Below are 22,925 nucleotides of genomic sequence, written 5' to 3'. Positions count from 1 at the left end.
GGTATCGGCAATTACCTTGCCGATAATCCGATAATGCCCCGCCCCCGCACCGCCCCCACCGTACCGCACTACCCACCGCACCACGACGCACCCCCACAGCACTGCGTCGCACCCCCCACCGCACCGCCCCGGCCCCATTGCCTCCCCCATCCCCAGTTTTATAATTACCTGTTCCCAGGGGCCGGTGTCCACGCTACTTCTGGCTCCTGCTGCGTCCTGCGTTATGCTGTGCGCAATGACGAGTGACGTCCTCAACGCGACGTCACCGTCAGTGCGCACAGTGACAGCTCAGGAGGACGCCACCAGAGCCAGATGTAGATTGGACCCCGGTAACACGTAATTATAAAACCGGGGATGGGGGAGGCAATGGGGCCGGGGCGGTGCGTTGGTGGGTGCGGCGCGGTGGTGGCGGTCGCGGTGATAGGAGGACCCCTGGACAGGCAGGGGGAGAGGAGCGGATGGCGGTGGCGGCCTATGGCACCGCAAAAGCCACTGCAGTTCATTTATTTAAAGTGCCCGCTTTAAATCAATGATCTTTGTTGGGGGGGGGGCTAAATAGCCGATAACTTATACCGGAATATCGGCCCTAACCTCCACAGATTATCGGCCCTAAAAAATCGATATCGGTCGATCCCTAGTAGGGACACAATTCTTCTACTACAGTTCATCGTCTGGACTGCAGCGCTAGTATTGTGTCATATTTCCTGCAACAGAAGATTAATTTCTGTATTGACTCTTTTGCTGTCAGCCACAGAAAAATACACAAAAGAAAGGGATACGCACCCCTAGTGTAATGTACAAAGTAATTTTGTAATAAATGATTAGCGCATTTTCACTTACCATGTGGGGTTGTGCTAAGAGCACAACACCTCAGAAGAGGTCTGGTTAAATATGCTTGGATCTGCAGCCATGGCTTGTCCAGTGTCAGCAGCGCTGATCCGTTAGGAAGATGCTCAAAGAGAGAAACAAAATTCAAGCTTCTAGGCACTGACCTGATGAAATATGTTGATGCAGCACAGGAATATTGTCCTAAAAATGGGTTTATTTGCACAAAAGCAACACGTTTTCGGTCCGTAATGGACCCTTCGTCAGGCAGGTGCATGTTGGCGAAGGGTCAATTACGGACCGGCAATGAGCTGCTTTTGTGCAAATAAACCCGTTTTTAGGACAATATTCCTGTGTCCTCATCAAATTAATTAATCAGATCAGCGCCTAGAAGCCTGAATTTTTGTTTCTCTCTTTGAGCATCTTTTGCTGTCAGGGCAGTCATAAATAAATTCTAAATTATACAATGAACCAATTCAAGAGAAATCATATTCTACCCCATTGTTTTATATTTCCCAAAAATACACACCTAGCACCATGTGAAAATGCCACCCAGCACTTTTATTAGAGTCTTAGGTATATATCCTCCTTGATTGGTTAGAGAGGCGATAACCTGATAAAAAAAAGTTCCTGTATATTTCCCTGAGGTCACTGGAGGCTGTACAGGGGAGAGATGACAGTAACAGGCTGTGATCGTTCTTCCTGAAGTTACTCGCAGCTTCCCCCTCTCCCCACTCTACCTGTGGAAAGCATTTAAATAATTACTGTCATTTGTATACATATTAGACATGTTGTCCAGACATGCCAAAAGTTTAGATTGCACTGGGCATCAGTCCTGAGATCTGATGTAAGGGGTGATACTTAACCCCTTAAGGACGCAGGACGTAAATGTACGTCCTGGTGAGGTGGTACTTAACGCACCAGGACGTACATTTACGTCCTGTGCATAACCGCGGGCATCGGAGCGATGCCCGTGTCATGCGCGGCTGATCCCGGCTGCTGATCGCAGCCAGGGACCCGCCGGCAATGGCCGACGCCCGCAATCTCGCGGGCGTCCGCCATTAACCCCTCAGGTGCCGGGATCAATACAGATCCCGGCATCTGCGGCAGTGCGCGATTAAAATGAATGATCGGATCGCCCGCAGCGCTGCTGCGAGGATCCGATCATTCAGAACGCCGCACGGAGGTCCCCTCTCCTTCCTCCGTCCGGCTCCCGGCGTCTCCTGCTCTGGTCTGAGATCGAGCAGACCAGACCAAAACAGAAGATCGCCGATAACACTGATCTGTTCTATGTCCTATACATAGAACAGATCAGTATTAGCAATCATGGTATTGCTATGAATAGTCCCCTATGGGGACTATTCAAGTGTAAAAAAAAATGTTAAAAAATGTAAAAGTAAAAGTAAAAAAAAAGTGAAAAATCCCCTCCCCCAATAAAAAAGTAAAATGTCAGTTTTTTCCTATTTTACCCCCAAAAAGCGTTAAAAAAAATAATTTATAGACATATTTGATATCGCCGCGTGCGTAAATGTCCGAACTATTAAAATTAAATGTTAATGATCCCGTACGGTGAACAGCGTGAACATCAAAAAAAAATAAAAGTCCAAAATTGCTACTTTTTTAATACATTTTATAAAAAAAAAAATTATAAAAAGTTTTTTATATGCAAATGTGGTATCAAAAAAAGTACAGATCATGGCGCAAAAAATGAGCCCTCATACCGCCGCTTATACGGAAAAATAAAAAAGTTAGAGGTCATCAAAATAAAGGGATTATAAACGTACTAATTTGGTTAAAAAGTTTGTGATTTTTTTTAAGCACAACATTAATATAAAAGTAAGTAATAATGGGTATCATTTTAATCGTATTGACCCTCAGAATAAAGAACACACGTCATTTTTACCGTAAATTGTACGGCGTGAAAACGAAACCTTCCAAAATTAGCAAAATTCTGTTTTTTCTTTTTAATTTCCCCACAAAAATAATGTTTTTGGTTGCACCATACATTTTATGATATAATGAGTGCTGTCATTACAAAGGACAACTGGTCGTGCAAAAAACAAGCCCTCATACTAGTCTGTGGATGAAAATATAAAAGAGTTATGATTTTTAGAAGGCGAGGAGGAAAAAATGAAAACGTAAAAATTAAGGGTCCTTAAGGCCAAAATGGGCTGAGTCCTTAAGGGGTTAAAGGAGTTGTCCAGCAAAAGAAACATCCTATGTATGGTGTCAAAAAAGTATTATAAGGCAACTTACTAATATAATGTTATTAGCCATACTGCACAGATCTTCCATTATTAGATCTACATTCTCCCTTGTAGCTGTGACATCATATCAGAGCTCCCCCATCCCTCCTGTCTGCTCAGGATAAGACCATTGATGTGAACAGAGGACCTCCTATAACTGCTCATTTGATTGTAAAATAGCAGGGAGCCTTTCTTAGATTAGAAAACAGTGGGCCTGTTCTGAGGAAACTGTGACTGAAAATAAGCTTCTTGCTGCCTTAAAATCTAATAAGCAGTAATATAAGCTCACCTCTTTACATTAATGGTCTGGTCCCCAGCACACAAAAGTAGAGGCGGGAGCAAGGACATAGCAGACTGCTTTCATAGAGTGTGACAGTGTGCCTATAGCAACCAATCAGATTGTTTCTTTCTTCTTTCAGAGGCCTTTTCAAAAATGAAAGAAGCGATCTGATTGGTTGCTATGTGCAACTCAGCAACTTCACCTCTGGTCAAGTTTTGAGAAATCTCCCCCTTTGACACCATACACAGGTTATTTATTTCACTGGACAACTGCTTTAAACTTTAAATACACAATTTCTTTAAACATGTTCACTCCTCCCAAAAAAAATAAATAAAAAATAAAGATAAATAAAAAATAAAAATAAAGTCAAAAGATGGTGATTAGGAAGCCAGGACCCTGGAGATATTGGTGTCTTTGATCTTTCATCTGTCCTGCATTACAAATTTATTAACTCCTTTACAATCTGTTCTTCGTTATTCAGTGCCGCCAGATCTTCAGCGGATTCTAATATGGATGATATCTGCAAACTGCTGCGCAGCACAGGGTATTCCAGCCAGCCGGGATCTAAGCGGCCTCCAAACTATCCAGAGAGCTACTTTAGCCGGGTGCCTATAAATGAGACCTTCATCAGTATGGTGATCGGCAGACTGAGATCCGATGATATTTATAACCAGGTGAGATTGTTATCATTACATAAGGACTGTAGTCACAAAAGAAAAAATCCAGTACTGTCCCTTTAAACCTGCTGATATCTTCAATAGAAAAGCCAGCGTTTGCAGTCTGTGTTCTCCTATGAGTGGTGCTACACACTAGGCGATACCAGATGCAATGAAATCACAAAAGAAAGGCTGCGGAGCAACTCACCCAGTCAACTGGAGACAGCGAAGTAAATCAGGTCACGATCAGGTGACATAGAAGCGGGGAGGTGGCAGCTGGAACAGGGGAATCAGGAATCAGGCCACAGATGTATCACACCGTGTGGTGCTTCGTCAGGCCCCTGCGGGCCTGACGAAGCACCACACGGTGTGATACGGCTGTGACCCAACCTCATAGACAGTGAAGACAGGTGACGCGTTTCGGTTCTTCAACCTCATGACTAGGGTTCTTTGACGAACCGAAACGCGTCACCTGTCTACACTGTCTATGTACCTGTGGATGAATATGCAATAAAAGCTAAGTTTTATGGGAGCTGCGCTGGACATCAATCTTTGCTTTTTCATTTACTTCACGGTGTATTCCACACCGGTCCGGGCGCACGGTGACACGGAGGGGAGATGGACTCTTTGTATGCTATCTCGGAAATAGTCCTTATATATTGAAATCACAAAAGAAAGGGTGCGGAGCAACTCACCCAGTCAACCGGAGACAGTGAAGTAAATCAGGTCACGATCAGGTGACGTAGAAGCGGGGAGGCGGAAGATGGAACGGGGGAATCAGGCATTGGGTCACAGCCGTATCACACCGTGTGGTGCTTCGTCAGGCCCGCAGGGGCCTGAGGAAGAACCCCACGGTGTGATACGTCTGTGGCCTGATTCCCCCGTTCCATCTGCCACCTCCCCGCTTCTACGTCGCCTGATCGTGACCTGATTTACTTCGCTGTCTCCGGTTGACTGGGTGAGTTGCTCCGCACCCTTTCTTTTGTGATTTCAATATATAAGGACTATTTCCGAGATAGCATACAAAGAGTCCAGCTCCCCTCCGTAGCACCGTGCGCCCGGACCGGTGTGGAATACACCGTGAAGTAAATGAAAAAGCAAAGATTGATGTCTAGCACAGTTCCCATAAAACTTAGCTTTTATTGCATATTCATCCACAGGTACATAGACAGTGTAGACAGGTGACGCGTTTCGGTTCTTCAACCTAATGACTAAGGTTCTTTGACGAACCGAAATGCATCACCGGTCTACACTGTCTATGTACCTGTGGATGAATATGCAATAAAAGCTAAGTTTTATGGGAGCTGCGCTGGACATCAATCTTTGCTTTTTCAAGGACTATTTCCCTCCTGTATCTGACCATGCCCAATACTTTATTTCCAGATATTTCCCTCTCCACATTGAAAAATCATGCACACTCTGCTGAATAAAGCATGCACGTGTATGGGGGATAAGAAGGGTGTTCTGCCAGCTGAATGATTGTTTGGCTGACAGTGTTTGAAGGTGTAATTCAAACTTAAAGGAGTATTCCAGGAAAAAAACTTGTTTTTATATATCAATTGGCTCCAGAAAGTTAAACAGATTTGTAAATTACTTCTATTAAAACATCTTAATCCTTTCAGTACATATGAGCTTCTGAAGTTAAGGTTGTTCTTTTCTGTCTAAATCCTCTATGATGACACACGTCTCGGGAACCGCCCAGTTTAGAAGAGGTTTTCTATGGGGATTTGCTTCTAAACTGGGCGTTTCCCGAGACAGATGTCATCAGAGAGGATTTAGACAGAAAAGAACAACCTTAACTTCTAAAGCTCATAAGTACTGATTTTTTAATAGAAGTAATTTACAAATCTGTTTAACTTTCTGGAGTCAGTTGATATATAAAAAAAAAGTTTTTTCCTGGAATACCCCTTTAAAGGGGGTTGTCCACTTTTTAGTATTTTTTTATGTATAGGATATAGTCCATAGTATTGCATTCCTCAGACAGTCAAGTGACCATGATTAGTCATGTGACTCTCTACTATTAAGTTAAAGTGATATCTGTGTCTTTAAGATGCTTCTTGCATGTACTTATCGGAGTGTTGCTGCCTATTCATTTTAGGGATCAGTGGGGGTCTCAGCACCTGGACCACATTGATCAAAAACTTCTGACATGTTCCTAAGAGACAGGTACCCTTTAACACCATGTATCTAAGATGGAAAATAGTGGTAGTATATTCAGGAGAAAAACTTATACAATACTAGTTCCTACAGCAGCATCTCGGCTCTTTTGAATTATTTTGGAATTTTTCTGTCATTTTTAAACCTTGCCACTTTTATTTAAAAAAAAAAAAAAAAGTGGTCCAACATAGTGGAAGGCCGTGTCCTCACACAGCCCGGCACATTAACGCCATTATTTATACCAGGAAATTGTCATGAATTATAACAAAAGGTGTGCTGCGCTCATATAGTAATAGATGCCCCATATTTAATAAGAGGCGTGTACATCTTAAATTTGGTGCATTTTTTTTGTATTAAAGGGGTACTCCGCCCCTAGACATCTTATCCCCTATCCAAAGCATAGGGGATAAGATATCTGATTGCAGGGGTCCCGCTAATTGGGACCCCTGCAATATAGCATGCAGCACCCACCTGTTACTGCTCCGAAAGCGCTCGAGGGTCTGGCTCCCGACCACGGGGTAGGGGGCGTGACGGCCCTCCCATAGACTTGCATTGAGGGGGCGTAGCGGGGCGTGACGTCACAGGGGGGCGGAGGAGTGACGTCACGATCTTCCGTCCCCGTGGTCGGGAGCCAGACCCTCCAACGCTGCCGGAGCAGTAACAGGTGGGTGCTGCGTGCTATATTGCGGGGGTCCCCAGCGGCGGGACCCCCGCGATCAGACATCTTATCCCCTATCCTTTTGATAGGGCATAAGATGTCTAGGGTTGGAGTACCCCTTTAAGACTGGTATATGAAATTCGAATTTAAATACATTTTCCCTAAAAAAAATCTTCTAGAAAAAAGGGTAGAAAACTTGATACATTATGGGACCTTAGTGTTTTAATTTTCCACTATTTTCAATGTGTCAGATGATAGCAACACTCTTTGTCGCATTCAGAGACAAAACACCTGTTCAGCTTTAAAGGGGTACTCCGGTGAAAAACATTTTTATATATATTTTTTATTCAACTAATGCCAGAAAGTTATACAGATATGTGAATGACTTCTATTTAAAAATGTTAACCCTTCCAGTACTTATCGGCTGCTGTATGCTCTTTTCTTTTTGAATTTCCTTTCTGTCTGACCACAGTGCTCTGCTGACATCTCTGTCCGTTTCAAGAACTGTCCAGAGTAGGAGCAAATCCCTATAGCAAACCTCTCCTGCTCTGGACAGTTCCTGACACGGACAGAGGTGTCAGCAGAGAGCACTGTGGTCAGACTGGGAAGAACTTCACAACTTCCTCTGTAGTATACAGCAGCTGATAAGCACTTGAAGGGTTAAGATTTTTAAATAGAAGTAATTTAAAAATCTGTTTAACTTTCTGGCATTGGTTGATTTAAAAAAAATAAAATGTTTTCCAGCACAGTACCCCTTTAAATTGGTCGTATATATTACATTGCTGCCGAACAAATGTTTCATGGGCTGACTGCCATCTATGCTGATCTCCTTCATTCATGATCAGCTTGACTGAGAATGCATGTGCTCTCAATATGGAGAGGGGAAAAAAAAACACCACCAGACATCTCTGGTCCTGGCTTATCTCCCCAAGAACCAAATCAGTGGTCTTCAACCTGTCGACCTCCAGATGTTGCAAAACTACAACTCCCAGCGTGCCCGGACAGCCATTGGCTGTCCAGGCATGCTGGGAGTTGTAGTTTTGCAACATCTGGAGGCCCACAGGTTGAAGACCACTGAACTAAATGATTAGACACACTAAAATCTAACTTTAAAAAGGGACTGTCATGATAAAGAAAAACTTTTAAAAAGTGAGAAACATATGAAACACTTTGATCAGTCAGGGTCTGAGTGTTCAGACCCTGACTAATCAGTAGACTGTCCTGGGAGAAGTGAACGCTTTAGTGCATTCTCTTCCGTCTCTGTTTCACTTCACCGATACGGTCACATGATGTAAGTCTACCGGATTGCCTCGGTCACACAGACACCGAGCGGTAGTAGAAGTGTGGGCTCATTTTAGTAATTAGTCGGGGTCTGAACTCTCATACCCTGACGGATAAAAAATGTTGATGTATCCCTGAAACAATGCGAAAAGTTTTTTTGTTTTTTTTATGTATTATAGCAAAGAAAAAAGTTGTAAGTCAGTTTAAAAGAGTTTTTAATATTCCTTTCTAGGTGTCGGCTTACCCTTTACCAGAACACCGGAGCACTGCCCTTGCCACACAAGCAGCCATGCTGTATGTCATCCTTTATTTCCACCCCTCTACCCTACATATTCATCAAGCCAAGATGAGGGAAATAGTGGACAAATATTTCCCTGACAACTGGGTGAGTGCCGCATTGCTCTTTAGGGTGTGAGTTGTAAGCTTATAAAGAAGAGCTCCAGCATATGTATAAATATATCAGGGGACAGTACAGAGATCTCTCCCATGATCTATTTATATCCAGGACTGTATCTATAACAAGGGGGCATCCTCTACGTATACAGGAAAGAAGGTTTCTACACCAGCACAGACGGGGGTTCTTTACTGTAAGAGCAGTGAGACAGTGGAATTCTCTCCCTGAGGAGGTGTCATGGGGAACTCGGTAAAAGAGTTCAAAAGTCTGGATGCATTTTTGGAGAATAATAACACTACAGGTTATGGATTCTAGATTTATAAGGACAGAAGGTTGATCCAGGGATTTATTCTGATGCCATATTTGAAGTCGGGAAGGAATTTTTACCTCTAGTATGAGTTTTTTTTTTGCCTTCCTCTGGATCAACTCAGTAGGGACTCATTAGGGTTATAGATTGAACTTGATGGACTTTGGTCTTTTTTCAACCTTATGAACTATGTCACTATGTTACCACATGTTACTATGTTTCCCAAACAGTCTGCCTCCAGTTGTTGCAAAACTATAACTCTCAGCATGCCCAGACAGCCTTTGGCTGTCTGGGCATGCTGGGAGTTGTAGTTTTGCTACAGCTGGAGGTGCCCTGGTTGGGGAAACGCTGCTCTAGAGAGTCAGAGTAAATAAAATTATAATGTGAATTCAAATATAGAAAACAGACCTGGTCGCACAACATGCACAACAATCTAAGGCTTCTCAGCAACATATATTAAATTAACAGGTCGTTATTGTACTTTATGATCATGTAGTGCAGGCCCACTAGCCACGTCACCACCACCTGTAATTAGCGGGTCCCTAAAGTCCCTTGCATAAAATGGCACAGCACTGAGCGGTGACCACCACCGCCACAACACCAGTGCCCACAGGGGGAATGACCCACTGGCAGAGCAGCCCCAATGCCACTCAAACCAGTCACTGGGCCGCACCTCCCCACAGACACGGCGCCGCGGCAGCAATGGACGCCGCACAGCACCACACCAGTGTGAACAGGTGTAAAAGCTCACTTAACATGTCAGAAACTGGGAGACTGACAGAAAGAATGGGGCCCTATGCAGGTTCCTGCCAAATATATATAGGGCTGGGCTGAGGGGGAAGAGCAGAGTGCTTACCAAGTAAAAACAAAAAAAAGAGGGGGATATAAAACACAATGTGAATTCAAATAGAGAAAATAGACATGGTCGCACATCCACAAAATTAGCAGAAAGCTGCGTAGGGCCCCATTCCTTCTGGCAGCCTCCCGGTCCCTGGCTGGGTGCACATGGTAAGTGAGCTTTTACACCTGTTCACACTGGTGTGGTGCTGTGCGGCGTCCATTGCTGCCACGGCGCCATGTCTGTGGGGAGGTGTGGCCCTGGGACTGTTGTGGGTGGCATTGGAGCTGCTCTGCCAGTGGGTCATTGGGCACTGGTGTTGTGGTGGTGGTCGCCGCTCAGTGCTGCGCCATTTTTATGCTAGGGATGTTAGGGACCCACTACTTACAGGTGGCCATGACGTAGCTAGCGGGCTTGCGCTTCATGATCATACAGTACAATAACAACCTGTTAGTTTAATAAATGTTGCTGAGAAGCCTTAGATCATTGTGCATGTTGTGGATGTGCGACCAGGTCTGTTTTCTCTATTTGAATTCACATTGAGTAAATAAAATTAAATCAACTATAAGTGTAGCAAAACTACAACTCCCAGAATGCCCGGACAGCCGTTGGCTGTCCGGGCATTCTGGGAGTTGTAGTTTTGCAACGGCTGGAGGCACGCTGGTTTGGAAACACTGCTCTACAGTGTCAGCAAGTATAGGAATAGCATAAAGTATAAATCTTGCAAATACCTAAACACAAAAATTATGTTAGAAAGTTTCCGAAAATTTTAAAACTCAGGAATAAAAGTGAATGTTGAGTGACTTTATTTTATTTTATTTTTTTTTTGTTTATTCTGAGCATTGATGTTAGAAAATTCTATCTTCTTTGAGATGCTTACTGCACCATTCATCGTAGCTTTCTGACGTTTGTCTTGCCTCCAGGTTATCAGTATTTACATGGGGATCACAGTCAATCTCATGGAGGCTTGGGAACCCTACAAAGCTGCAAAGACTGCGCTGAATTACACTCTGGATCTGCCCAACATCAAGGAGCAGGTACAGTGGTTTGCTATGCTCTTGTGCTTTCTCCACGTGTTCTGTATTTCAGTTGTTTTAGTTTATTCTTTTAGTATATCTGTTAATATGGCTGAAAATTTTATGATACAGAGATGCAAATTACTAAATTTCAGCACCTACAGCCACCACTAGGGGGCACCTACAGGCACCACTAGGGGGAATTGACTGAATAGTGTCTATACCCTAAACTCAATAATGAAACTTAAATGGGGTCTGTCATTAAAACTAATGTTTGCTATGTAAATAAAAAATCTTTCTAATGTACTTTGTTTAAAAAAAATGAAGTTTTCTATGTTTTATTTGTGTTTAAAAAAAAAAAAGCTGCCACTAGGTGTCTCCCTACTTGTTCAAAGCACATTTCTCCCCAATCTCTTGCACATACTTGGGACTCCTGCTGGCCTGGCAGAAGTCCAAACACAGGAAATGCAGTCTGGAGTGCTGAGAGGGTGTATGCAGCCTTAGCCAATCATAGCTCATCTCACACTGAACTGCTCTGGGCTGTGTGTAGCAGATTGAGGGAGGAAGTTCTCCCCTGTATGGCTTCAGATGATGTCACGCCTGCTGGGGAACGTCTCTTCCCAGTCTGTGAATCTGACTGAGACTGAGCAGAAAATACAGAGCGATATCAAGGTAGAAAACTAAAAAAAATAATAAAAAATTAATGTAGGGGGTGGATTATCATGATGGGGCAGTGAATCGGAGGATTATTACAAGATCATGAGAGGTACTCTTTACTACATCCCCCATTGGTAGATGTAGTATACCAGAAGCTTGACATTTAAAGAGTTAGCATCATTATAGAAAACGTTTGACATGCCGCAGAAAAGCAGACTGCAGATTTTTTGTACTTTTGCTTAATTTGAGCGGAATTTCTGTGCTTCTAAAACACAGATTCTGCTCGAATTCAGAGTCCCATTAACTTCAATAGGGCTCTAAATGGAATTCTGCATGTCTTATAATTTTACAGAACATAGAATTTCTGCTGTGTGAATAGGGCAGTAGAAACCCAGATTAAAGATAATGGGCAGTAAATATGTGATCATGGCCTAAGAGGGACGTTACTTAAAGGGGTCCTCCGGTGCTCCAGCGTTCTGTACATTTTGTTCAGAACGCTTGGAGAAGGAGACTGAAATCGTGACGTCACGGCCACGCCCCCTCGTGACATCACACCACACCCACTCCATTCATATCTATGGGAGGGGGCATGTCAGCTGACACGCCACCTTCCAAAGACGTGAATGGAGGGGGTGTGGTGAGACGTGTATAACGCCGGGTGGTGCGGGAGATCGCGGGGGCCCCATCCACAGGACCCCTGCGATCAGACATCTTATCCCATTTCCTTTAGATAGGGGATAAGGTGTCTAGCAGCGGAGTACCCCTTTAAGGATCTTAGTGTTTTGAAGGCACAAGTCTGGAGGGGGCCTAATAACTTTTAAAGGCCCCACTGAGGGATTTTACTACTGTGGGAGTCACAATTTGGCTGCTGTCTACTATACTTATTTAACTACTTAATTTAACTACTTTTGTTGGGCAATATCTGTTTACTGTGTGGGGCACTAATAGTGACTACTACATTGGGGTCCAAAGGAGTAAAAAAAAGTGTTTTGGATAGTAACAAGATGGGAACAACCATTGCTGCTTGTGTCCATGATGAGGGCAAGGGCTTACCTCAGTCACTCCTCCAAAACCCCACATGAATGAGAAGCACCGACTAAATAGTGACGCCATGGACATAATCTCCAGAATTGGGTCAGGTCTTTTATTATGAATGGAGCAGCAAGTCGAGCATTTGCGCCGCTGCTGCAGTCATTGTCTGTAGAGCTGCCACAGATAGTTGATTACAATGCTTGGCTACCTTCAGAAGCTCCCATGGAAGTATAAATAATGCAGTGGCCAGCATGTAAAACTCGATGCTCTATTTATAATAAAGACCCGGCCCTATTCTGGAGATGGCTGGAGTCCCAGTGGTCAAACACCCGTCGTCAGGCTGTATGGGGTATTATAACTTGGCTCCATATGGGACTGCCATGCAGTCAGCTTTATAGCACAGTGTTTCCCATCCAGTGTGCCTCCAGCAGTTGCAAAACTACAACTCTCAGCATGCCCGGACAGCCAAAGGCTGTCCGGGCATGCTGGGAGTTGTAGTTTTGCAACAGCTGGAGGCACACTGGTTGGGAAACACTGCTATAGGAGAACTAAGATCCCAGGGGAAGCCATAGCATACAGAGAAAGGACATACACACTGCATGCAGATGTTCCCCCTGGTGGATTTAAAGGATACCTTTTTAATCAAAAAAACTTTTGATATATTATAGATTAATGTATGCAGAATAACTTTCCATTTGCATGTTATTAAAAAATATGCTTCTTTCAATTTAATTTTTCAATTTGAAAAAATGACCACTAAAGGTCTCCCTACCAGTCCTGGCCACAGTCCTAAATCTCAGACGGGACACAGACAAGCTCAGCTGGCAGCTAGCCAGGACACAGACAAGCTCAGCTGGGAGCTCTAAATCTTCTCCTCTCTGTTTACAACTGCATGTGCAGAGAGAAGAAGGATCGGAGCTCAGGTAGTAAAATGAGGGCATGCAGTGAGGCAGAATCAGGAGTATGCTCTGCTGTGCTATGAGCACAGTGCTGGCTCCTGCCTGTCTGAATGACAGGCAGGGAGCAGCGCTGAGCTTATCTGTGTCCTGGCTGCAGTCTGAGATTTAGGACTCCAGCATGAGTCTGAAATCTATAAAAAAAAAAAAAAAAAAAAAAAGGGCTTGCGGCCAGAACTGGTAGGGAGACCTCTAGTGGTCATTTTCAAAGTGGAAAATTAAATAGAAAGAAGCATATTTTTTAATAACATGCAATTGGAAAGTTATTCTGCATACATTAATCTATAATATGTCAAAAGCTTTTTTGATGAAAGGTACCCTTTAAAGTCCGGAATTCACTGATTTTGATAGATTTTTCTTTAGATGATGTTCAAAGAATATTAACATATGCAGTACGTTTGTCTGTTTTTACACCAGGCATGCCGATATGCTGCCATCATGGAACGTCTACACCCTCAAGTGCAGCAGTTCCTGAAGGAGGGATTCCTGAGAGAGGAATTTGTACTGGATAATATTCCCAAGCTGCTGAACTGCCTTAGAGACTGTAACGTCGCCATCCGATGGCTGATGCTGCACACTGCAGACTCTGGTATCAAAATACATACAATAATGACAGATGAGATAATTGTCTTTGTTATTGACTGAATATGCTGATAAAATCACAATTTCTAAAGAACTATTACAAAAGTATCTTCCAGTATGGCTGCTTGTTGCTTTTTTTTGCAAAGAGGGACAAATATGAATCAAAAATGGAGCATGAGGAAGTACTGTAAGGTGGCAGAGGCTTAGGGGAGCAAATAGAGGTCACATCGGATGCTGAGTACAAATGGTGTGTGGCGTTATCCCCTGTGTCGGTAGTAACGGATTATGCGAGGGGACATCAAGGGTCACTTACCTGGGACCTGTCAGTATAGGGAATCTGAAAGCAAAATAATCCCTATAACCTTTTCACTGACTTCTGTTTTTTAGATTATAGTACCTACTGATGCGTAGAAGAAATTTCTCTTAAAGGGGCACTCCAGAAAAAAAAATGTTTTTAAATCAGCTGGTGCCAGAAAGTTATACAGATTTGTAAATTACTTCCATATAAAAACCTTAAAGGGGTATTCCAGGCCAAAACTTTATTTTATATATCAACTGGCTCCGGAAAGTTAAACAGATTTGTAAATTACTTCTATAAAAAAAATCTTAATCCTTCCAATAGTTATTAGCTTCTGAAGTTGAGTTGTTGTTTGCTGTCTAACTGCTCTCTGATGACTCACGTCCCGGGAGCTGTGCAGTTCCTATGGGGATATTCTCCCATCATGCACAGCTCCCGGGACGTGACATCATCATTGAGCAGTTAGACAGAAAACTTCTGAAGCTAATAACTATTGGAAGGATTAAGATTTTTTTAATAGAAGTAATTTACAAATCTGTTTGTAAATCTTTCCGGAGCCAGTTGATATATATAAAAAAAAGGTTTTGCCTGGAATACCCCTTTAATCCTTCCAGTACTTATCAGCTGCTGTATACTACAGAGGAGGTTGTGTAGTTCTTTCCAGTCTGACCACAGTGCTCTCTGCTGACACCTCAGTCCGTGTCCGGAATTGTGCAGAGCAGGAGATGTTTATTGTAGAGATTTGCTCTCTGGAATACCCTTCTAATATTATAAGCCGTATGTTCATGTGTTTCTATGTTCATCATAACGTGAAACTTCTTTATATTTTTAAATAACCAAGTGCTGTTTCCTCTTCCAGCTTATGACCCAAATAATAAGAGACTCCGACAGGTAAAAGACCAAGTCCTGGCTGAATCCAAGTACAACCCCAAGATGCTGTTCCAGTTGCTGCTAGACACGGCTCAGTTTGAATTCCTCTTGAAGGAGGTAATGTGATCCTTATGAGGATTTATCACTGTATCTTCAGTATTTGTGTTAGTAACTAAACGTTCCTGTAATACTTCAGCCTATTTCGTTACACATCAGGAACACCATTCCCATTTATTGGATACATTTCATTTTTCTTAAATGGACATTATAGAGGAGGTTCCATCCCATTATCCGAGCACAGAGCCATTCTAGAAGACTGGATCAGCTGATCGCTATAGGGAGCTTTATTTGGGAAGCAGGTTGGGCTAACTGGATGTATTTTCTTTTATAGAACTGTTTTAGTTAGAAATGTATTTTATTGCTTAGATTTTTTTTGTTACTGATTTAAAGGGGTACTCCGGCGCTGTCATCTTATCCCCTAAACAAAGGATAGGGGGATAAGATGCCTGATCGCGGGGGTCCCGACGCAGGGGACCCCCGTGATCTTCCACGCTGCACCCCTTTAGAATCAGCCCCCGAAGCGTGCTCGCTCCGGGTCTGATTACTAGCGATCACGGGGACGGAGCATAGTGACATCACGGGGGCGGAGCATAGTGGTGTCACGGCTCCGCCCCAGTGTGACGTCACGATCCGCCCCCTCAATGCAAGCCTGTAGGCTTGCATTGAGGGGGCGGATCGTGACGGCACACGGGGGCGGAGCCGTGACGTCACTATGCTCTGTCCCAGTGATCGCTAGTAATCAGACCCGGAGTGAGCACGCTTCGGGGGCTGATTCTAACTGGGTGCCGCGTGGAAGATCACAGGGGTCCTCAGTGGCGGGACCTTGGATAGGGGATAAGATGTCTTAGCGCCGGAGTACCACTTTAAAGTCAGATACAGCTGTTCTTTTTATCTAATCTGGTTATATTTTCTGTTGTTTTTTTTATTTAATTTCAGTCCATTATTACGGGCGTAGCCATCTTTCATAATTTCTGTTTTTAATAGAATGGTTGTCCAGCTCTCAAGCATGTAGGTCACTGTAAAGACTTGACTCAATATATCCCGATTAAAACACGGAGCAGCAAAACTATTTAAAGTGCATTAAAAACAATCGCCGACGTGTTTCGAGCTTAGACAAAGCTCTTAATCATGACAATAGTATAAAGGACAGTGCTCGCATTTGTACACTAAATACAAATGGTGGTGATTACCAGAACAAAGCCTATCTATCGTACCTGGCATGTACAAGGGATCGGCTTTGTTCTGGAAATCCCCATTTTCTCGGTTGGCTACATTGGGGGACACAGAGACCGTGGGTATATATTGCTGCCACTAGGAGGCTGGCACATACAAAAAGAAAGTCGGCCCCTCCTAGCAGGATATACCCAGCATACTTACCATGAGCTAATCCGTTTTAGCTTAGTGTCAGTAGGAGGCAGACACAGGTCTGGAGTTCTCCAGACCTTGTCTTCTTTTTTTGTTTTCTAGTTAGTGCCTGTATTTAGGTTCTTTCTCCTTTTCTTTTCTGGTTTTGAGGTGGGGGTTCAGGAGCATGGCGCTACCTGTTCCCCCATATGCGGCTAAGGCACATGGGGCATAGAGTATGCTCCGTTAACCCCTTCCCGCCAACAGCCAGCACCTGTGGTTGCACCTTGGTATCCCTATCTTTCCTGCTCGTCCTGCTGTCTCAGCCTGACATGACACAGGTGACCATAGCTGGCTGAAGTCATCTTAGATAAGTATGTGCTGGATGTTGGGGGGAATATCTTTCCCTCTTCCACCTCCCCCCTCCCTCCTCATCTTTTCCTTACTTTGCCAATAGTCTCTCTGTGCGCGCACCAGGGGTCCCTGATTATCCTATCAGGTCGGTGCTCGCGCTTTGGGGGGTAATTTTCTGGGTGCCTTCCTCCCCTGCTCCAATAGGACACCTTTCTGATTCTGAGGCGTCAGTGACACTGGCACCTCCCCCCCCCCCCCTCTCAGCTGCTACCTGCCTCTTCAGCTCCGGCCGGGACATAGCACAGATACAGTCTGCTTCCCAGCTCTAGCCACAGGACCTGGGTGAGATTGCTCCATTTTATTTGCTGACTTCTTTCTTACTAGCACCTATGTCCGACCCCAGACCTGAACCTCCCCCCAGACAGGCGGCCGCAGCCTTAGTCACCTACTACTCTTGTGTGGGCTGCAAGACCAAAATGCCTGGTGGTTCCACTGAATCCATCTGTTCTGCCTGCTCCACCACGCGCACCATCCCTCCTCTGCCTGCTTCTCAGGATGTTCCCCTGGAACGTGCATTGTCTGCCCCTCCCCCAGAGTTGGTTTCTTCCCTTTCCCAGTCGATTTCCGACCTGGCTAGGGTCTCAAGATCAGTGGCTTCCGCCTTGGAGTGGTCTTCCCTCCACACGACCTCCAGGGAGTCCCGCTCAGTCTCCCCTGACCCCTCTTCCAGCACTCTCACAAGCGCCCTAAAGTGCTTTCATCAGGCTCTTCTCCAGAGTCGCGTAATCGGGTTAGACATTCTTCCCATAGATCACTCTCCTCGTCTCCAGCTCACCGGCAGCACCTCCACTCTAGGGGCTACTCCTCCCGGTGACCATGCCAGGTTTCAGACTCCTCGTTCCAGATCTAATATTCCTCAGTCTAACACTACCTCTCCCGGGGAACTAACGGATAACAGGTTGGAATCCATCTCGGATCATGAGGACCACTCTGCCGTTTCTGATATGGTAGACAGCTTCGTCTTCCGTTGGACAAGTTCTTCTTCCGTTGGACAAGCGACGCTTCCTTTCGGAGGGCATTCGTCGTTTACTGCGCCCCTCTCCAATTCCAATTCGCTTCTTCATGGAGGTGCTGGGCCGGATGGTGGTGGCCATGGAGGCAGTTGCTTTTGCCCAGTTCCTGTGTTGCCCTCTCCAGCTGAATCGCCAGATTCTTCTGCTCCCCTCCGTTCATCAGTCTCTTCTGTGGAGGCTCTCCTCCCCATAAATCTTCTGGAGCTCTGTGCCATTTTTCTTTGCCTCCTCCATCGGGAGACACTCCTACAGGGTAGTCCTGTTCGAGTCCAGTCGGACAACACCACCACGGTGGCGTATATCAATCGCCAGGGTAGCACACACAATCGCTCAGCGATGGCGGAGGTCAACAAGATTCAACTTTGGGCCGAGATTCGAGTTCACTCCATCTCGGCGATCCACATCCGGGGAGTGGAGAATTGGGAATTGGACTTTCTCAACAGCTCCTCTGCGGATCTAGGGGAGTGGTCTCTCCATCCGGAGGTCTTTGCAATCTTTGGGGAACCCCGGACGTGGATCTCTTTGCGTCTCTCCACAACAGACAGGTTCCTTGCTTTGTCGCAAAGTCCCGCGACCCTCTGGCTCTGGCACTGGATGCACTTGTGATTCCATGGTCATCCTTCAGCCTTCCTTACCTCTTTCCTCCCCTCCCTCTCCTGCCCATGTTTCTGAGGAAACTCAAGGCAGAGGGCTGGCCCAGATGCATGTGGTCTGCCGAAGTAATTCGGCTGCTCGCAGACTTACCTCTTCATCTTCCAATTAGTCCCAATCTGCTCTCCCAGGGTCGTCTCTGCCACCCCAATTTACTGTCTCTGCATTTGACGGCGTGGCGGTTGAAACCACGGTTTTGAGAGCTCAGGGGTTTTCTACCGTGGTGATTCGCACCATGCTTCGGGCTAGTAAGCCTTCTTCCACTAGGATCTACCATCGCTCTTGCGGGCCTATTTCCGGTAGTGCGATGCTCAGTCCGTTTCTTCGGTTATCCTCCAGTTTCAACGGCCGTTAGCTTCCAACTCTCACATCCGCACCTTCCTGCAGGGCGTTTCCCACGCGTCGCAGCCTTACAGGTCTCTCACCCCTCCTTGGGATCTCAACTTGGTGCTTGTCGCCTTGCGGGAGGCTCCGTTCGAACTTCTCCGGGTTCTTTTGTGGAATTGCCTCCATTAGGAGGGTCTCCGAGCTGGCGACTCTCTCTTGTCTCTCTCACTTCTTGATCCTTCATCAGGACAAGGTTGTTTTTCGGCCGCCTCTCTCTTTCTTGCCCAAGGTAGTTTCCTCCTTTCACGTGAACAAGGAGATCGTTCTCCCTTAATTTTGTCCGGCTCCATCCAACTCTGCGGAACATTCCCTACATTGTCTGGATGTTGTTCGAGCTGTTCGGATCTATCTTTCCGTAACCTCCTCCTTCCGGCAGGGTTACTCCTTCTTTGTGATTGCGAAGGGTGGTCTCAAGGGTCTTCCGGCCTCCAAGGCGACCATCTCACAGTGGATACGTTCTGCCATCTCGGAATTGCACCGTCGTAAAAGGCAGGTCACACCCTTTCAAGTTACTGTGCATTCCACGTGTTCCGTTGGGGCTTCTTGGGCGCTACGCAATAGGGCTTTAGCCTTACTAGTCTGTAAAGTGGCCACTGGGTCGTCACACCTTCACTAAATTCTACCAGGTGCACACTTTTGCTTCTGCTGACGCCGGTTTGGGTCGCAAGGTGTTGCAGGCGGCAGTGGCTCAGTCTTCTTCCTGATTCTGTTTTGGGTATTTTTCCCACACCGGGGACTGCTTTTGGTACGTCCAACGGTCTCTGTGTCCCCCAATGGAACCGATCGAGAAAAGTAGATTTTTTTTATGCTTACCATAAAATCTCTTTCTCAGAGGATCTATTGGGGGACACAGCACCCACCCATTGGTATATGTTACTATGGGTCGGTTTTCTGTCCGAGGGGTTGATTTGGGTTCTTTTTTTTTTTTTTTTTTTTTTTGTCTGGTTCCTTCGGACACCTGCTGGTTCTTTCTCTGTCGGTCCTCTCCTGCTTTAGGACAAAACTGATAGCTCAGAGTCTGTAGGCGGGGTATATCCTGCTAGGAGGGTCTGACTTTCTTTTTGTTGCCTAGTGTCAGCCTCCTAGTGGCAGCAAGATATACCCACGGTCTCAGTGACCCCCAATGGATACTCCGAGGAAGAGATTTTACAGTAAGCATAAAAATCTAGTTTTTCCCCTAGGTTAATACTTAAGGGAGTGTAGTTTCAAAAATGGGGTCCCTTCGGGGGGGGGGGGGGGTGGTATTGTTCTGACAGCTAGAATGGTTTGCAATATGAAATGCGGCCTATAATTTGTACAATGACATCCTGAAAGCCAAATGTGCTCCTCTCCTTTTGGGTCCCACCATGTGGCCATGCAACCAAACATGGCCAAAGGCGGGGGGGGGGGGGGGGGGGTACTCCCTAACATGAGACAAGCAGTGTAAGAACATTTGGAGTGCATTTCATCAGCACAAAAAGGCCTCAAAGAATGCCCTTTTAAAAAGGGGTCACTTGTGGGGGTGCGGTATGGATCTACCAGCTTCAATCCCTTGAAGGCATGGAGTGGGAACTATCATTTTTATAATGGTAATCTGAAATCAAAATGGAGTTCCTTTTATTCTTCGTCCCTCCATGTAGCAAAGCAACCAAATATGGCCAAAGTGGAGGTATTGCCGAATATGGGACGAACAGCGTAATAAAATATAGGGTGCATTTCCGCCTTTTCAGATGCAATTTATAAAAACTATGGGAGAGATTTATCAAAACCTGTCAGGAGGAAAAGTTGCTCAGTTGCACCATAGCAACCAATCAGATCGCTTCTTTCATTTAGAACAAAGCCTCTGAAAAATGAAAGAAGCGATCAGCAACTTTTCCTCTTCACTAGTTTTGATAAATCTCCCCTTATGTCCCGCAAATAATGCATATGTGAAAAAAAAAAACTAATTTCATTTTTTCTACTGACTTTGTAACCATTCTAGCTACACAAAAAGGACTCAAAGTACTCACTTCTGGTCTAGGCGAATAATTTGTGGGGTGTAGTTTCCAAAATGGGGTCACTTTTGGGGGTCCTTTATGGTTCTGGCAGCTAAAACCCTTTGCAGGCATGAAGTGCAGCCTATAATCCATTCGGCCTAAAAGCCAAATGGCGCTGCTCTCCTTCTGGGTCCTACCACATGGCCAAGGAACCAAATATGGCCTTAGCAGGGGACATTTCCAAACACAGGACAAGCATCTCAATAAAAACAATAGAGTGCATTTCTTTCAATATCAGAAGCAATGTACAAAAAATATGTCCAACAAATAAAGCATTTGTGTGAAAAAAAAAAAAAAAGCTAATTTCTAATTTTTAACACTGACTTTGTAATAATTCCTGCCAAAAAACTATGGTGTTAAAATACTCACTGTACCCCCTAGTGAATACCTTAAGGGGTCTAGTGAATACCTTAAGGGGGGGGGTGTCCCTATGTTCTACCACCTCTAAGTTTTTGCAAACCTTGCATAGCACAATCAAAAATAGATGTACAGTACTTTTAAAATTTTTAAAGTTTCAAGTAAAATTGTTAGGCTTCTGATTCATTTAAAATGTTAATTAAAAAATAAATCAATGCTGTCAAAATAAAGTATACATCTCAAAGTATCAGTTTCATAAACTATTAGGGTGCGTTCACACTACAGAATTCCATGAGTGAACTTAACATTAGTGTGAAAGGGTTTCCGCGAGAGCCGTTCACACTGCTGAATTTCAGCGGTGGACAATTCCACCGCTGAAATTGTTCCGCGCGAAGAAAGAACATGTTCATTCTTTGCCCGATTTCCGCGAGCACTGAATAGCCATCAATGGTGATGGCTCAGTGCCCTGCTGCCCTAGCACTGAAGTATCAGACGGAATCTCTGCTCGCGGAAGTCAGCGAACGGAGATTCCGCAGTATGAACGCACCGTTAGTGTTAAAATAGCAAAACAAATTTTGTTTTTTTGGAAAATGTTATGATTTTTTGCATTGTAAAAAAAAAAAAAAAACTACAAATGATATCGGCTTACTTTTAACTATGTACGTGAAGTGCAACTTGTGACAAAAAAAACAATGGCAGAATTATCGTGATTTGCAAATTGTTACCAGAGTTATTCTCTGATAAAGTCGTACATCTCCGATTTGAAAAAACAGGCTTGGTCTTTAAGGAGCATACAGGCGTAATTGTATTGATCCTTAAGGGATACTCCACTGGACAATATATATATATATTTTTTTTTTTAATCAACTGGTGCCAGAAAGTTAAAAAGATTTGTAAATTACTTCTATTTAAAAATCTTAATCCTTCTAGTACTTATCAGATGCTGTATACTCCACAAGAAGTTCTTTTCTTTTTTAATTTCCTTTCTGCCCACCAAAGTGCTCTCTGCTGACACCTCTGTCCATTTTAGGAACTGTCCAGAGCAGGATAGGTTTGCTATGGGGATTTGCTTCTGCTCTGGACAGTTCCTAAAATGGACAGAGGTGTCAGCAGAGAGCATTGTAGTCAGACAGAAAAGAAATCCAAAAAGAAAAAAACTTCCTGTGGAGCATACAGCAGCAGATAAGTACTGGAAGGATTAAGATTTTTTAATAAAAGTAATTTACAAATCTGTTTAACTCTCTGCTACCGGTTGATTTAAAAAAAAAAGATAAAAATTCCAGCGGAGTATCCCAGTCCATACAAAATAAAAACAGAAGCTTTTCCAAGAATAAATGACAAGGAGGGACATGTGGGAATATCCACGTGTGCAGGTACTCCCGGTGGAAAACGTATTATTTTTTTTTATCAACTGGTGCCAGAAAGTTAAACAGATTTTTTAATTGCTTCTATTAAAAAAAATCTTTATCCTTCCAGTACTTGTTAGCTGCTATATACTACAGAGAAAGTTCTTTTCTTTTTTTTTTTATTTCTTTTTTTATTTTTTCAGTCCACAGTGCTCTCTGCTGACACTTCTGTCCATGTCAGGAACTGTCCAGAACAGGAACAAATCCCCATAGCAAGCCTATGCT

At 44.4% G+C, this 22,925-nt stretch overlaps 1 protein-coding gene across 2 annotated transcripts in view; it reads left to right on the top strand.

Annotated features, from left to right (window-relative positions):
• The window catches only part of WASHC5 (WASH complex subunit 5), a 78,593-nt gene that overhangs the window by 8,134 nt on the left and 47,534 nt on the right, over nucleotides 1-22,925 (top strand). For both annotated transcript variants that reach the window (XM_056522740.1, XM_056522741.1), the window contains exons 6-10: nucleotides 3,833-4,025; nucleotides 8,336-8,488; nucleotides 10,566-10,679; nucleotides 13,721-13,892; nucleotides 15,043-15,170. In XM_056522740.1, the coding sequence (XP_056378715.1) occupies nucleotides 3,833-4,025; nucleotides 8,336-8,488; nucleotides 10,566-10,679; nucleotides 13,721-13,892; nucleotides 15,043-15,170 (760 nt within the window). The remainder of the gene's footprint in view (nucleotides 1-3,832; nucleotides 4,026-8,335; nucleotides 8,489-10,565; nucleotides 10,680-13,720; nucleotides 13,893-15,042; nucleotides 15,171-22,925) is intronic.

Source organism: Hyla sarda, chromosome 5 (genome assembly GCF_029499605.1).
Source record: "Hyla sarda isolate aHylSar1 chromosome 5, aHylSar1.hap1, whole genome shotgun sequence".
Taxonomy (NCBI): Eukaryota; Metazoa; Chordata; class Amphibia; order Anura; family Hylidae; genus Hyla; species Hyla sarda.
The sequence above is the reverse complement of the archived record's forward strand: the minus strand, read 5'-3'. Positions and strand labels throughout refer to the sequence as shown.